We start from the raw sequence: 16,434 nt of genomic DNA on the forward strand, positions 1-16,434 counted from the left end.
CAATTCTCATTTGGACCTCCTCAGAGAATACTTTTATTATTAACAAACTCATAAATTATCATATATGTCAATGTATTTGTAAAAAGAAACAAACAAGAGCAGTCAACTTACCATTCTCTCTAAGGACATGGCAATAAAATTCTCCAGGATTATACATCATGCAGACCACGACATCTACTGTTTGGTCAATAGCAAGCTCAACCCATGTCCACTTCAATGGATTTACTTCTTCTACACCCAAGGGAACTGTAAAAGTAATCAAAGATTTTGCACAAGAAATGAACAGAGTTGGGGGAGGCTGTGGCAGAAAGTGGGTTGCTCAGAAATCTGTTGAAGAAGTAAATTTCCACTGATATTATGAGTGACTTTAATGGAAAGTTAACCTTAAAAAGCCAGTTTCATAGCTGGGCCAATGGCACATGATTGTGATCCTAGAAACTTGAGAGACAAGGCAGGAGGACTGCAAGTTCAAAATCAACTTGGGGCAAAACCCTGTCTGAAAATAAAAAATAAAGGACTGGGGAAGTAGCTCAGTGGTAGATGCCCTTGAGTTTAATTCCCAGTACCAAATAAATAAATAAGGGGGAAGACAGGCACTCAACACCCACTCTTAAGCACAAGAACCCACCAGCAGAACCACCTGAACTCCAGCACAGACGGGAAACCTCATAGGCACTTCAACTTACCACTGCCACTGGCTTTTTTCATGCCACTGGGTTTATCTGTCGCCATCTCCTTTTCCTCCACAGCAAAGCCAGCGTCTATGAGCGCTCTGGTGACACTGACACTGGGTGTCAGAGACTTGTCTGTGAGTTCCACCAGGGAGCTATTTTCCAACCTGTCTACCACTTTCACAGTGACCATTTTGTTCTGTACAATTTTTTTCATGAGACAAATAGCTTCTGGAGTCCAAATTCCTAATGATGGCTTTACTCCTAACAAAGAATTTTTTAAATGTTAGAATGATTCCTGAAACCAATATTTTGACATTCCTCATTTCCACAATTTTAATTTAAATCTATGGCAAGCACTGGGACTAAATAGTACAGTACTGAGCAAAAGGATTTTCTAAATATGAAAATTATAGAATTAAGAAAAATCCCAAAAAGCTTCTATGCTTCTATATTTTAAAAAATCATAATTCCCATTGATACAAAATGTCCAGAATGTACAACCAAAGAAATGAAAAGTTGTGCTGCAATTGTATACAATGAATCGAAATCCATTCTGCAGTCATATATATTTATTTTAATTGCGTATATATGATAGCAGAATGGATTTTGATTCATTGTATAAACTGCAGCACAATTAGAAAAGTCTAGAAAAGCAGATTCTACAAAGACAAAATACAGTTTAGCTATTGTCTGGGAAGCAAGGCTTAGCAGTAAAACAGGCACAGAGATCTCACTGGGGTTATGGAAATGTTCTAAAAGTGGAGCATGGATCATGGTGGTAGCTGCACAACTTGGTCAAGTTACTAAAATTTAAAATTATTTAACTAAATTTGATAGTGTATAAATCATAACCAAATACAGTTATTAAGAAAATCATAAACAAATTTATAAAAAAATTCCAGGAAGAAACATTGATCTCATATTAACACATGCAACATCTATAGCACAAGTCAGTACTGAAAGGTTGCTTACAAATCAATACTGGTGAGGTTCTGCCTAAGTCCATTCATAAAACACAAGAGCCAAGTCATTTACAAAAAGAGTTCAACTTCTGGTATTGAGGAAGGCTGAAATAGTTAAGCTTTTAACTTATCAGAATTGGCTAAGGTGATATAATATAAATCTATCTCTGTGGTGCATGAATGAGTAAAGAAATTCACTCTTGTGCTTTTCTGGAGGCTGCATAAACTACTTCCACTCTTCCTGGAGGAAGATGTACATGTGAAAAGCAGCACACTCACTAACACCCCCAATCCACCTGGGGGAGCTTGTCCTAAAAGAAGCACTTGCAATATAATTACATTGTGCAACATACCCTAAGGAAATAATCTTGGATATAATGCAAAATGTAACCAAAAGAACACTACTAACAACAAAAGCTTGGAAACACCTAATACTGTATACTAGTTAAAATATGGTATACTTAAGTTGCTGGAGCCAATTTACTGATCTGGAAAGAAACTCCTAATCTCAATGAGAAAAATAACATGTATAGTAACAATTCTTAAGCATGTGATCATAACGTTCTTATTGTTTTGATAAGCATGTTTTCCCTGCCTCATGTTTCAATTTTCATCTTTAGGGTTTAATATTTTAAGGGACAGAATAAAAATGTCATACCTGCCAGCACACACTTTATAGCTTGCATTGGCAATTCCAACAACTTTGGAATTATGGGACAAAGTCTTGTTAAACTAAGGATTTCAAAGTTTCCATAATCAACATAGCCAACAAGTACAGATTCTTCAGAAGCATAGGCCAGAACGGAGGCACGGTACCACTGGTCATCCTCTGAAACAAAGAGACTCAGTCTCAAATAATTTTCTAATGAAGATAAAAATAAAAACTCCTCACATTAGAGATGATCATTTGTAAGTTTTACTTTAACAGAATAACAAGCTTTACTGAAAAATGTCTGCTTACTAAACATTGTCTGTTTTGCTATCTGAAGTCTTCAGTTCCTAAAATGTAACCTTTATTAATAGCTTACTAATTAATCATATGTTATCATTATTTACTTATGTGCATTATCTCTTCAGTGGACAGCTCAGTAGGATGGAGTGCATGTGATCACATGAATCCCCAGGTCTTGATCAATACCATTTGCTAAGGCATTCAGCAGGGCTATTTCTAGAACACCGACAGTATGAGTCAACTGGACTCCACCAGCCAAACAACTCATGTTCTGGGGGCTGCCCTGTTCTTGCCCCTCTCCTTCCATGAGGCAGCAGGGCCTCCCCCTCAATGATAGCAACAGAAACAGACTATCACAAGGCAAGACTGCTGCAGCTACAGAGGCTGCACACAACAGCTCTAGGCTTCCAGACCCCGTGCTATCCCAAATAAAACTGGCAAAGACATGAATGTGTGTGTCGGGGGAAGGTGGGTCCCTACGTCCCATATTTATGTAAATGGAACTATCTAAACCAATCTCCAAACACTAAATAATAATAAGAACATCCTTTCTATCCACCCCTTTGATGCTCACGGGCTCTCTGCCCTCACACCTATTGATCCACACTCTTTTGATCCAGTTTAACTGGATGTATTTAAAAATGTAACTGACACACTTTAATACTTAAGCTTCAAATGTAGCTATTCAGTGTGAACCAATGTTTCTGTTTCAATTGTTTTACTCAACTATAAGTAAAACTTTCAATGATGCTCTTTCCTTACCTGAGAACCGAGCACAACATATATCACCAATGGTCGGATAAAAATCAGAGCGTGGAGATGCTTGACCACAGTACTCACTGAGCGCCGCCTGAAGTTCAGCAAGCTTATCTGCAGATACAGATCACATCTTCAACAACAGATAAGGTATAGTTTAAATTTATTTTTGCATGTTGAGTCTCATGAAGTTTGTTGTTATGATACAACCAATCAAGACAATTTACTTACGGCCACTTTGTAATTGTTGACAAAAGAAGTCTTCTGGTGTTTGAATGTGGGCAACCACACCACAGAACTCATCACCCACATTTACAGTTAGCACCTTGGGGATTAGGTCACTTCTGTCTACAACAATTTTATTTTCAGCTGTCATTTTTCCAATATCTTCAGGATCGCCTTATCAGAAAATACAAAAATAAGTCATTTTGGTTTCATTAAAAGTTTAGAAAAAATATGCACACTTCAATCATTTTTAAAAAGAGAATATGAGTATGACTGGGCAAGGTTCCTCAAGATGGTAGTATGAGAACCCACGGTATTTCTCCCTTTGAAGATGGACGGATGAAGCCAGTTTCCTACATCACTCAAAGTTAGACTAGGACCAAGAAAATTAGTGGCATAAAAAGAAAATTCAGATTTAGTTGAAATGTTCTATAAATAGAATCTTTACATAATCTTAGAGTCCAAGAATATATAACTGAAATAGGCTCACATGATGAAGTAGAAACACACCTGCATAGGACCCATTCTATAATTAAATGATAAATACCATAGGAAACAATTATTATTATAACAAAATAAATTTTGAAATAAAAATGTTTAAAATGCACTAAACAGTTAAAAAAATGAACAAGTAACATAGGTGTCAAGTCAAGTGAAATAAATCAGAACTGACTGAAGAGTTTGAAGGAGAAAAGATGTTGAGCACCAGAAAAATAACTTAGAACATAAGAAAATTATCAGGAATGACAAAAGCACACGGCCTATAAAATTCCAAGTTCTCAAGGAATGTGTCTTCAGGATCAAGACTCAGGAATCTCATGATACCACCAACATACCAGAATCCTGAAAGACAAAATACTGCTTTAAGGAGCCAAGAAGACACTATTCAGACCGAACTATGGTCAGGTTCATTGTTTTGACTCAGAAATATGAGAAAACAGGCATCTAGAGTACTGCCGATCTGCCAAGGAAAACAAGTGTCGCCAGGCACCTAGGCAGCCCGACTCTGAAGACCAAGGGGAAATGACTGACCACAGAAGTGGAGGGATCATGGTGCCTAGTGCCTAGGAATGAGCTCCTAGTGCGTTATAAGGATACCTGAAGTTATGTCAGAAATCCCTTTGAAATGGATAATTGGCGCCAAACATTAGCCAAGATAAATTCAAGAGAGAAACTGAAACATTTTTCAGAAAAAAAATCAAAACATAGGGAGGAGGCAAGAGCAAAACTCAGCAACAGGAAGAATGAACCACTGCCCTGTGGATTCACAGGAAAAGACGAATGGTGTGAGGGGAAGAGCACTGCCCTGGGGTGAGGGGCCTACGTTTGGGCCATATCCTCCTGTCTTAGGGTAACCTGCTGCGTCTGTGTCCTCACGTTTATTCAGACAATATCTTTATTTTATTGATTTTTTTAATGTAGTGCTCAGAATCGAGCCAGTGCCTCACACATGCTAGGTAAGCGCTCTATCCGCCACTGAGCCACAACTCTAGCCCTGCGTCCTCACATTTAGACAGGGGGAGGGGAGGAATCCTCTTGATGGCCTCCTTCAGCTGTGCGAGTCCATCAGAAGGTCTTCTCAGGGTATTTGGTGGGTTTTTAAGTTATATATTCAACATGAAGGATGCCATGCTAAAAAATGGAGAGAGGCCATTAAATAAGTAAACGGCTGTGGTCCATGCTCCTTGGAAGATCCAGGTCTTGGAGGATACAGATGATGTTCACATCAGGAGTGACAATGTGATCAATACCACAAGGGAAGGCAGGCTATCCAGGGGCTGCTCAATCACGACACAGACACCCTAAGTGGAGCCAGGCACAAGAGCACTTCAGCAGAAGGGAGGCCAACGTACACAGAGTCCTCAGACCTGGCTCCTCTTGACTCTACGGTGATGGGGAAAGGGGAGGTTGAAAGCTTCTCAACTGGGCCAGGCACAAAGTGGCAAGACAGAAGTAGAGGCTGGATTCTGTGCTAGGATCAAAGCTATATTCTTAAGAAAGCTCAAATTAAGAAAGTTTGACAACATTTCCTCTCTTCCTCTTTTTTTGTTTTTAAAAGTATTTTTTAGTTGTAGGTGGACACAATACTTTTATTTTATTTTTATGTGATGCTGAGGATCGGACCCAGTGCCTCACGCATGCTAGGCAAGCGCTCTACCACTGAGCCCCCCAGCCCCTCTTCCTATTTTAATATTATTTTTTTTCTGGTTCTGAGTATTAAACCCAAGGTCTTGCTAAGTTCCTTAGGCTGGCTTTGAACTTGTGAACCTCCTGCCTCAGTCTCCCAAGCTGCAGTGGCACCCAGCTCTGCTTATCTTCTCTAATTTCTAAGTCTTTCCCTCATACCCACAAAAACCACTGGAGTAACAGGGGTCACGACTCCAGATCCCCTGACCCTTCCATTCCCCATCACCTGATCACTGTTCCCTAGACCTGTCTACTCTAGCTAACCTCCCAACCTCTGTTCCCTTATCCTATGGTCAACTCCTCAACGGTAGACTCCAGCCATACCTATTTTTCATTTTTTTCAGGCCAACATACTCTTATGTCTTGAGGACTTTACATATGTGTGCTTTCTTCTAGGAGCACATGCTTCACCACTAGAACCTGACACTTCCTGCTCAGTGTGGCAGCACTTGGAGGTTTCTCGCCAAGTCTTGGTCAGGTACCCTTCCTAGGGGCTCCTCCGTGTCTGTACCAACCACACAACATACTTCTTGAAGGCACCTCCATGATACCATGGTGAAGCAAATACCCGTCACTGGATTTCTTTGTTCCTTCTAAGCAGATGACGCCCCTCCCCCAGAAGCATTTACGCTTTAGTTCCTCTGACCAACTTTCCCGCCCTCTCTTCTCACCTTTTCCACCACACCTTCTCACTATATTATAGACTCCAGATTTACCTTCCTCGTTATTTTTCCTCACTCTGCACCACCAACACTTAGTTTCAACCATTACTACCACTATATGTTTGGTTTTCTCCTCTAGATGACAAAGACCTACTGAAAGCTTTTCAGCAGAGCTGTTGCCCTGAGATTTGTGTCTTAGGGATACCACATGGGCAAGTACCAAGAGAATGGACAGGAGAAAAAAAGACATTACTAGAAGGCTGCTTCAACTAACCATGAATGAGGAGGATTCCTGAACTAAGGAAATGGTAGCTAGAACAGAAAGGGGGAAAAAAAGACATATTTGGACAGAAGAATCAACAAAGACAGGGCAAGGGATGGAAGACTAAGGGGGAAGGCAGACTTCACGATGAGTCAGGTTAGTCTATGTGGCAGGATGTGACCAATCATGAATCTGGCATCACCTCTGGATGCATTAGCAAGAGGCAATGAATCATGTCTACACTCAAAGTAATTAGTAAAGGAATAAAGTAAAGGAAAAACAGGCTATAAAGAGACACATAGGGCTGGGGTTGTGACTCAGTGGTAGAGCGCCCACCTTGCATTGTGAGGTACTGCGTTCGATCCTCAGTACCACATAAAAATAAATAAAGATATTGTGTCCAACTATAACTAAAAAAATATTTTAAAAAGAAACATATGCCTAGGCAATGAGAAAATAAAATTCTGAGGATAAAATTTCTTGATCTGTTTAAACTAAATGAAAAACCACACACATGTAAACAAGAAGTAAAAAACAAACACAGAATTTTAAAGATCTACATATTATTGATAGGAATACTCAAATAAAGAAAAGTACCAAATTAAACTAAGGAAATGTGAGCTAAAAAGTTCTCAGCCTAAAGTGTCATATTTAATACTTTATACTAATGATAATTACCATGTTAAGGATTAATCTAGACACAGAGAAGGAGACTGGCAGGGAAGACAGATTGGAAATATTACTAAATGAAAAACACCATCCTTCTTATAGTTTACAGAAGGACTGTCACCATTACTAGTGTGGGCAGTGCTACAGTCCTGCCTTTTTGATTTAGAAGAGAAGAAGCTCTTCGATAACTGAAGCCACTACATATTTATATTCATCTGAATACTCACTTTGATCTGTGCTTTGTTTCTTAGAATTTTGTCCTTTGGGTTTCAAACCATATCCCATTTCTACAAGTACATGGTCTAAAAATTTTCCTAAAAAGTGATTAAGAACATATATCTTTATTGAGACACTGTACAAAGCATTAAAAATAAACAAGTTAATAACATGATGCAGAGATTACAACTATTAACACACTGGTATGTTTTACCAGGTCACTTGTTATGGGCAAGACAGTTTAGTAATGTCCAGTTTTAAAAATCGAGATAAAAATCCCATAGTAGCACAATGGTAAACTGAATGAAAAGATTTCTCAGTTACTACCCCACAAGAATGCTTAGAATAACCACTATTTATGAGAAAAAAATAAGACATAAGACTACTTTTTCTCAGACTGACAGTCTGGCTGAAACAAGGGCTCGTCAGCCCTGACATGAAGCTCAGTTCCCTGAAATAACAACCAAGAGGTGAAATCATAACATGAAATATACATAACAAGCAACAAAAGATTTTATACTTAAGTTCAACAGATTAACTGCGTTTTCTGCCAAGTCACCCATGTCATAGTCCATAAAAGCAGAGGGAAAACCAACAGGCAACTGCATGCAGACTGACAGAAGCCACTTCCCAAACTGCTACGGAACTCCATCCCCAGCGCTTCCTTGCCACAGTTCACACACTGCACACTAGTGAACGCAGGACTGGGGGGCAGATGAGGATGAGTGGATTCAGTGAGAAATTCAGGAATTTCAGCAATGAAGGAGAAACCAAGAGCGTACATCATAACGGCTGTACTAATAGGAGAATGACATCATCGCTATTCCCATGTTGTCCAATCTGGCCTTTTAAATCACCTAATTCTATGAATTTGTGCCATGTCTTTGATAAACTGCCAATCCAACCCTCCATTTTCAGTCACAATCTGAATGACTCCAGAGAGGGTTTACTTGGCTTCACCTTTGTGGTTATATTTCTTCTCCAAGTGACAGGTGGGGACTGAATAAAATATTAAATCTTTAATTTAAAAAGAAAACTCAGATCTTACCTGAATTTTGTAGCATGACATCTACAGCATAGGTAACCACTTCTTCATTCAAGATGTCGACAATCTTTATAGAGCAGAACTGCTCCATGAACAGTGATTTAATAGTTTTGATACAATCATTGCTCCAATTCCCCTCTGCTGGTACAACACCAGCCACAAAGCACTTTATGGCCTAAAAAATTTTGTGCAAGTTATTAGTATGAATGAATTTTATAAATAAAATTTCTAATTAATTTTTAAGTATTTTAATAAAAATGATGTTTTCATGCTAAAAACTTAGCAAAAGTCTAAGTACTAACCAGATAAACAATTTTAGGCATAACTGTATTTGTCTCTCTTGGTACTTCTGTTCTTAAAGCTAACTTTTGGTACCTGAAGCTTGAGAAATTCATTCAAGAATAATGATTAGACTTCAATTATTAAAAAAAATTTGGCTACTTTCAAGTAATAGATAGAAAAAAAAAAGTTTGTAAACACCAGATAGGTAAGATATGCCTAAAAGTTTTTTTCCTGAGGAACTTTTAACTAAATGAGGGATAACTGAAGTGGAGCCTAGGGGTGTTCATATACATAGTAGAAGATATTCCAATGAGTATGAAACCTTGGCAGAACAGAAGCAAGCATTAAACCTGAAGAAACGGCTCCCTGGGGACACTGATGGGAGTTTAGAAAGTAAAAGACTCACACAAGGAGGAAACAAGTCAATGTTTCTGTTCAGTTGGTGAATTCTGTTTACTGGAATTATTTCTTCATTTCCATAATCAATATACAAGACTTGTACCTTCTTCTGTAGCACATCAACATCTTGTATTATCACTCTGTTCCAGGTCTGGAAAGGAAATATAATGGAATTTTGCTTCCAAATAGCATTCCACATTCTCAAAGAACCTCTGTATTAACAACAGACCACATAAATGAAAGGCACTCAAAAACTCAACTTTAATGTCTACAAATCTTGCTAAGAAATTCCTAAAATCATCTAATTAGGACACTTTAATATTCACAAGTATTCCTAAGCTATTCCAGCCCAGCAGACTCTACACTGATGTCTCAGCCACACAAATAACCACAAACTCTAAGATCAGCAACCACTTAGGAACCAATAAACAGAGGAGAAGGTTAGGGCAGGAGGAAGTGTAGGGAACAGAGAGGAAGAGTCTAGCTGTGAGCCATCCCAGCCTTCACCAGCTCTGGTGTAGACAAGGTGGGACAACCAATGTCAGGACATTTTACTGAATAATTCATTTCATCACAGGTTACCTGATCAACTGTGTACTTGGCAACACAAACTTCCCCCTTAACCGGAATATAATCTTCATCTTGCACCATATTTGCATATGTTTCTTTTAAACTTGCAGAGAGCTGGTTCATGTATTCTAAAACTTCTGAAGAATATAACTGGACATAAAAGTCACTTGGGTGTCTGAATTCAGTAACTGTACCCTTTCAAAGACAGAAAAGATAATAATTCACCAGCAATAAAAACAAATGTGAATTTCTTAAAGCTTTAAAACTCAGACACAAAAAGTGTCATAGTTTTTGTAGTCTTTAATAATTTAATTGGATATTTTATAGCTACTATATGCACTCGATTTAAAAATAGGAAATGAAATAAAAATCTATAGTCCTGGATCTATGGCAATTAAAGAAAAAATACCTTTATTTCCATGGTTTTCTTGAGTTGTAGACTTCTCAAGTCAGAAAACATTATTTTCTCAGTATCAGTGGCTATTTCTTTAGTAACCCCAAGTGGACAGTCACTCTGGTTTGAAAAACACAAAGGAGTTATTTACAAGCACGGCTGTTAACGACATTGTAGCCACTAACAGCAGGACTCATATAAACCTAACTCTTAGGCTTAAGTAACAGAGAACAGAAATAGGGATGGCCTCCAAGAGCTGCTGAAATTCATTTTGTACAGATAGCATACACAGCACAGGGGTCACCCAAGAATGAGGGCATCACAGGGAAGATAATGTTGAATTCGTTAAAAAAAAATAAAAAGTAGCTACTTTTAATTGTAAATGAAATTTATAGTTTTAAATTATAAATGTGTACTTGTTAATGTTTTTGTAAGAATAAATATTTGAGAAGGTCAGAAAAGATAATAATTCACCAGGAATAAAGGCAAATGTGAATTTCTTAAAGCTTTAAAACTCAAGACACTCTTTTTTCAAACTAGAGGCTAGAAGGAACTACAGAAATCTAAATTGTAGCTTTTTTTTTTTTTTTTTTTTTTTTTGGTACTGGTGATTGAACTCAGGGCACCACTGAGCCACATTCCCAGCCCTATTTTGTATTTATTTAGAGACAGGGTCTCACTGAATTGCTTAACACTTCGTTGTTGCTGAGGGTGCAACAGCGAGGTGTTAAGTGGTTCTAAACTTGCGATCCTCCGGTCTCAGCCTCTCGAGCCGCTGGGATTACAGGCATGTGCCACCGTGCCCAGTTTAAAACTTATCTTTAAATATGAGTTGGAAACACACTGGAGAAAAGATAGCCTCTTCAACAATGATACTGGGAAAACTGGAAATCCATAAGCAGCAAAATGAAATTAAACCCTTGTCTCTCACTATGCACAAAACTCAACTCAAAGTAGATCAAGGAACTAGGAATTAAATCAGAGACCCTGTGTCTAATAGAAGAAAAAGTAGGCCCAAATCTCTATCATATCAGATTAGGCCCCTACTTCCTTAATAAGACTCCTATAGCGTAAGAATTAAAATCCAGAATTACTCCTTCTCAGCAAAAGAAACAATCAGTGAGGTGAAGAGAGCCTCCAGCTTGGGAGCAAATTTTTACCACTTGCACATCAGATAGAGCACTAATCTCTAGGGTGTATAAAGAACTCTAAAAGCTAAACACCAAAAAAAACCCCAAATAACCCAATCAATAAATAGGCCAAGGAACTGAACAGACACTTCTCAGAAGGTGATATATAATCAATCAACAAATATATGAAAAAATGTTCAACATCTCTAGCAATCAGAGAAATCCAAATCAAAACTACTCTAAGATTTCATCTTACTCCAGTCAGAATGGCAGCTATTATGCATAAAAACAACAATAAGTGTTGGCGAGGATGTGGGGGATGAGGTATACTCATACATTGCTGGTGAGACTGCAAAATGGTACAGCCAATCTGGAAAGCAGTATGGACATTTCTTGGAAAACTGGGAATGGAATCACCTTTTGACCCAGCTATCCCACTCCTTGGTCTATATACCCAAAGGACTTTAAAACAGCATACTACAGGGACACAGTCAAATCAATGTTTATAGCAGCACAATTCACAATAGCTAAACTGTGGAACCAACTTAGATGCCCTTCAGTAGATGAATGGATAAAAAAATGTGGTGTATGTACACAATGGAATATTACTGGGCAATAAAAGAAAATAAAATCATGGCATTTGCAGGTAAATGGATGGAGTTGGAGGAGATAATGCTAAGCGAAGTTAGCCAATCCCAAAAAACCAAATGCTGAATGTTTTCTCTGACATAAGGAGGCTGATTCATAGTGGGGCTGGGAGGGTGGGCATGGGAGGAATAGAGGAAATCTAGATAGGGCAGAGGAGAAGGAGGGGAAGGGAGGGGGAATGGAGGTAGAAAAGATGGGGGAATGGAGGTAGAAAAGATGGTGGAATGAAATGGACATCATTACTCTAAGAACATGTATAAAGACACAAATGGTGTGAACATACTTTGTATACAACTAGAGATATGAAAAATTGTGCTCTATATGTGTATTAAGAATTGTAATGCATTCTGCTGTCATATATAACAAATTAGAATAAATAAAAATAAATATAGTTGGACACAAGGTTTTCAAATTATAAATTATTCAGCTCCTATAGTTATTTAAAAAGAAGAGAGCTAGTAAGAGGAAGAAAATTCTCCTTACACAGAATCCCTACAGGGTTTGTTCACAGCCGGCACCCGCAGGTGCCAACTAATTAGGGCTCCTCAACTAATCCAAGTGATTTTGCACTGACACAGTCAGTGGGGAGAAAGACTGTAAATAAAAATTATCACACACCTCCACTACCAAATCCATCAAATCCCATCATTAAAGCAAGTGGATTTAATAGGAAATTTTTGTTTTTAAACATTAGTGGACACTGGGCACAGTGGCACAAGCCTGTAATCCCAGCAGCTTGGGAGACTGAGGAAGAATGATTTTGAGTTCAAAGCCAGCCTCAGTAAAAGCAAGGCGCTAAGGAATTCAGTGAAACTCTGAATGAATGAAATACAAAACAGGGCAGGGGATGTGGCTCAGTGATTGAGTGACCCTGAGTTCAATCACTAGTAAACCACCACCCCCCCAAAAAAAACAACACCACAAAAACATTAATGGAAATGTAGAAATGAGTCTGAATTGTTTTTTGAAGTATGGGGAATCACACTCAGGGCCTCATGCATTCTAGACAAGTGCTCTACAACTGAGCAACATCCTACATCCCCAGACCTAAAACATTTTATTTGGCTTAAGTACTTATTCAATAAAGGGGAGTCATTTAAAATTTCCTATGAAGACAAAGAATATCATACCTCATTTTTCACTTCCATGTTCTTTGTTTCAAAAGGTGACTTATTATCTTCAAGTTTATGGAAACTGAAATAAAGCAACTGATTACAATATTTATACTATGGAGCATTTAAGAATGGAGACCATAAATCGCAATTACATTCAAGTCTCAATGAACAATAGCTAGAAAGAACCAGGCAGCTTCCTCCAGGAAGGATCACAGCAGGGGCCCATGCAAGAGTCCACCCCATGTATGCAAAGCTTACTTTCCAAGTGTCACTGGATGAAAGGGAGGCAGTCACAGTCTCTATGCCTGTTTTCTTATTAGTTTGATGACGATAATCCCTAAGTTACATCTACACAAAGTCTTGAGGATAAAATGTGGTTATATGTGAAACTTCTGTGAACCGGTAAATGACATGCAATTTTTATGCATTTAAAAATCACTACTCAAGAGGCACTATGCAAGTTTCAACTTACCAAAATTCAGGAAATCAAACATGATTAAAAGTAAGGCATTCTAAAATTATAACCATTTTAAAAAACTCATTTAAGGTTCTAAATCATAATGTGTACTGTCTAAAATATATAAAACTAAGCTCATAGAGCTATTCACCTCAGGTTTGTATGTTTCATTATATCTCAATAAATATCAGAATGTAACAACTTCTAAATAGTTCTGTTTAACTGATGAGATACTTATTCTATCAGGAAGAGCTTCTTCAATATTACCTAATGAATCAAAGCTCATGAACACTTACCTTTGCTGGACAGGCTTGCACACAATGCTGTGGGCAGACCAGTCTCTTCTCTGACAGGCCGTGGAGCAATAGTATGTCTGCTTGCACTGAGAACACCTCAGCGACCCTGAGGGACACAACCAGGACATCACTGGTGGTGCACGCCAGATGTGTGCTATTGAGATCAAGATGTCCCCAAAGACCAGACCCACCAAACATCACTATCAATCACCTCAAGAAGACCATTTGAAGGGAACTGTGTAATTTATGATTAGGTATTTAGATTGCACTTAGCTGCAATCTCAGTTACTCAAGAGGCTGAGGCAGGAGAATCACAAGGTTCAGGGTTAGTCTAGGCAATTTAGCAAGACCCTGTCTAAAAGTAAAACATAAATTTCAAGACAGAAAATTGGCCGGGGATGTAGCCCCAGGATTCAAACCCCTGCACTGGGTGGGCGTAGAAAGACTAGACAAAAATATTTAGGGATACAACTCACGATAACCCAAAGCTTGACACAACCAAAATGTTCATCAATATAAACACAGATAAATATGTCAAAACATCGTGTTCATGGTGAATACATACAATTCTATTTAAAATAAATTAAAATAAATTGTGATATAATCATGTGATGGAATACTACTTAGCAATAACAAAAGTAATTAATGATACATGCAATGGCATTGATTAATCTCAAAAATATTATTCTAGATAACTTTATATAAATGAGCCTGTACTATATCAATTTATACATGGGAAATTCTATGACAGGCAAAATTAATTTACAGTGAAAAAAAATGATCATTTTCTTGGGGGTATAGTGATGGGAAAGGGATTTAAATAACTTTTTAAATTAAATTTTTTAATTGTAAAAATGAATATAATACCTTTATTTTATTTATTTTTTAAGAGAGAGAAGAGAGAGAGAATTTTTTAATATTTATTTTTCAGTTTTCGGTGGACACAACATCTTTATTTTATTTTTATGTGGTGCCAAGGATCGAACCCAGTGTCTCACACTTGCCAGGCAAGCACTCTACCAACACTGAGCTACAACTGCAGCCCCCACAGAAAACTTTCTGAGGAGACAATATTCTGTATCTTGATCAGTGTGTGTGAATTTCAGTACATGTATGCTTTCTTTAAAAAAAAAAAAAAATCACAAGAGGCTAGGGCTGGGGCTCAGCCGTAGCGCACTTGCCTGGCATGTGTGAGGCACTGGGTTCGAGTCTCAGCACCACATATAAATAAATAAAAATAAAGGTCTATCAACTAAAAAAAATGATTAAAAAAATCATAAAAATACTAATCAACTGAGGAATCAAAAAAAGCAGAAAGATCTAGATAAAGATCAATGGTAGGATATTAATAGTTACTACAGATGAATGACAGGTACACAATATATATACAAAGATACACACACACTATCTGCCATAGTAAAAATATTTTTCAAATGTGTAGAATTAGCTAGGGACATCTAAGAGCAAGCTGCTTACCAAACAGACCACAGCGATGGCAAGTTGTTGACCGAAGGGGAGGTCCTAAAGAGTTGAAGAGCGCTGGATTACTTATGGACAAGGAATTTTCAACCAACTTGTGTGATTTTTTTGACTGTGCAGGAGACACACTATTGCTGGGCTTCTATTAAGAATAAAGAAGAGCAATATTAGAACTTGGTAATAATTTTTTTAAATACTAGATTTATGACTGACTGTTTTGGTAAGATAGAATAGATGCCTTCTCCCTCATTCCTCCCAAGTATAACTAAAACCCCCAAACTTACATATAACACAAATTAAGAGGATTCTTGTAAGGAAAGAGAGGAAGTGTCTACACTATACTCAAATTGAAAAATGATGATGCCAGTAAGTTTTGTATCTATAATGCCCTCAAATATCAATAATTAACTCAATTATAAATATGCCAGTTGAAAGATAATAGATTGACCAAATGGATTAAAAGATGTTACCCAACTATATGCTACCTATAAGGAATTCATTTCAAGTATAATGATATAAATAGGTTGTAACTAAAAAGATGGAAAAGTACCTCAACAATGTTAACAGAAAACAGATATGGTTGTACTAATATCAAAGACTACAGAGCAAAGAAAATCAGGGAGGAACAATGACAAAAGGGTCATTCCAAAAAGAATGTGCCAATCCTAAATGTGTTTGTAGCAAATAGAGCTATCAAATGTAAAGAAAAAGTAAACTCAAAAAAGAATAGGTAATCCATAATTATAGTTAGAGATGTTAATGCTTCTTCTCAACAATAGATATAACTAGATAGACAATTGACAAGAATATAGAAAAACTCATCACAATTAATCAAAAAGACCTATCAGGAATTTACAGATGATTTGAGCCAACATTTTAAACTGCAGAATGCACATTCTTTTCAAGCACCAACAGAACATCTACTAAGTCCATAACCAGAGCCACAAAACAATCCTCAAGGGCTTGGGATGTGGCTCAGTGATAGACTGCTTGCCTAGCATGTATGAGTCTCTGGGTTTGATCCCTACTACCTGGCAGGGGTGTAGGGGAACCT

At 37.7% G+C, this 16,434-nt stretch overlaps 1 protein-coding gene across 2 annotated transcripts in view; it reads right to left on the reverse strand.

The window, feature by feature from the left end:
* Positions 1 to 16,434, reverse strand: part of Tdrd1 (tudor domain containing 1) — a 46,793-nt gene that overhangs the window by 16,946 nt on the left and 13,413 nt on the right. For both annotated transcript variants that reach the window (XM_040273077.2, XM_040273076.2), the window contains exons 4-16: positions 15,378 to 15,522; positions 13,902 to 14,007; positions 13,164 to 13,227; positions 10,271 to 10,375; positions 9,874 to 10,056; positions 9,299 to 9,442; positions 8,614 to 8,785; positions 7,577 to 7,663; positions 3,576 to 3,743; positions 3,351 to 3,458; positions 2,295 to 2,465; positions 687 to 935; positions 112 to 246 (exon numbers count right to left, since the gene is read on the reverse strand). In XM_040273077.2, coding sequence (XP_040129011.2) covers positions 112 to 246; positions 687 to 935; positions 2,295 to 2,465; positions 3,351 to 3,458; positions 3,576 to 3,743; positions 7,577 to 7,663; positions 8,614 to 8,785; positions 9,299 to 9,442; positions 9,874 to 10,056; positions 10,271 to 10,375; positions 13,164 to 13,227; positions 13,902 to 14,007; positions 15,378 to 15,522 — 1,837 coding nt within the window. The remainder of the gene's footprint in view (positions 1 to 111; positions 247 to 686; positions 936 to 2,294; positions 2,466 to 3,350; positions 3,459 to 3,575; positions 3,744 to 7,576; positions 7,664 to 8,613; positions 8,786 to 9,298; positions 9,443 to 9,873; positions 10,057 to 10,270; positions 10,376 to 13,163; positions 13,228 to 13,901; positions 14,008 to 15,377; positions 15,523 to 16,434) is intronic.

The sequence above is a fragment of the Ictidomys tridecemlineatus genome, chromosome 1, assembly GCF_052094955.1.
Source record: "Ictidomys tridecemlineatus isolate mIctTri1 chromosome 1, mIctTri1.hap1, whole genome shotgun sequence".
NCBI lineage: Eukaryota > Metazoa > Chordata > Mammalia > Rodentia > Sciuridae > Ictidomys > Ictidomys tridecemlineatus.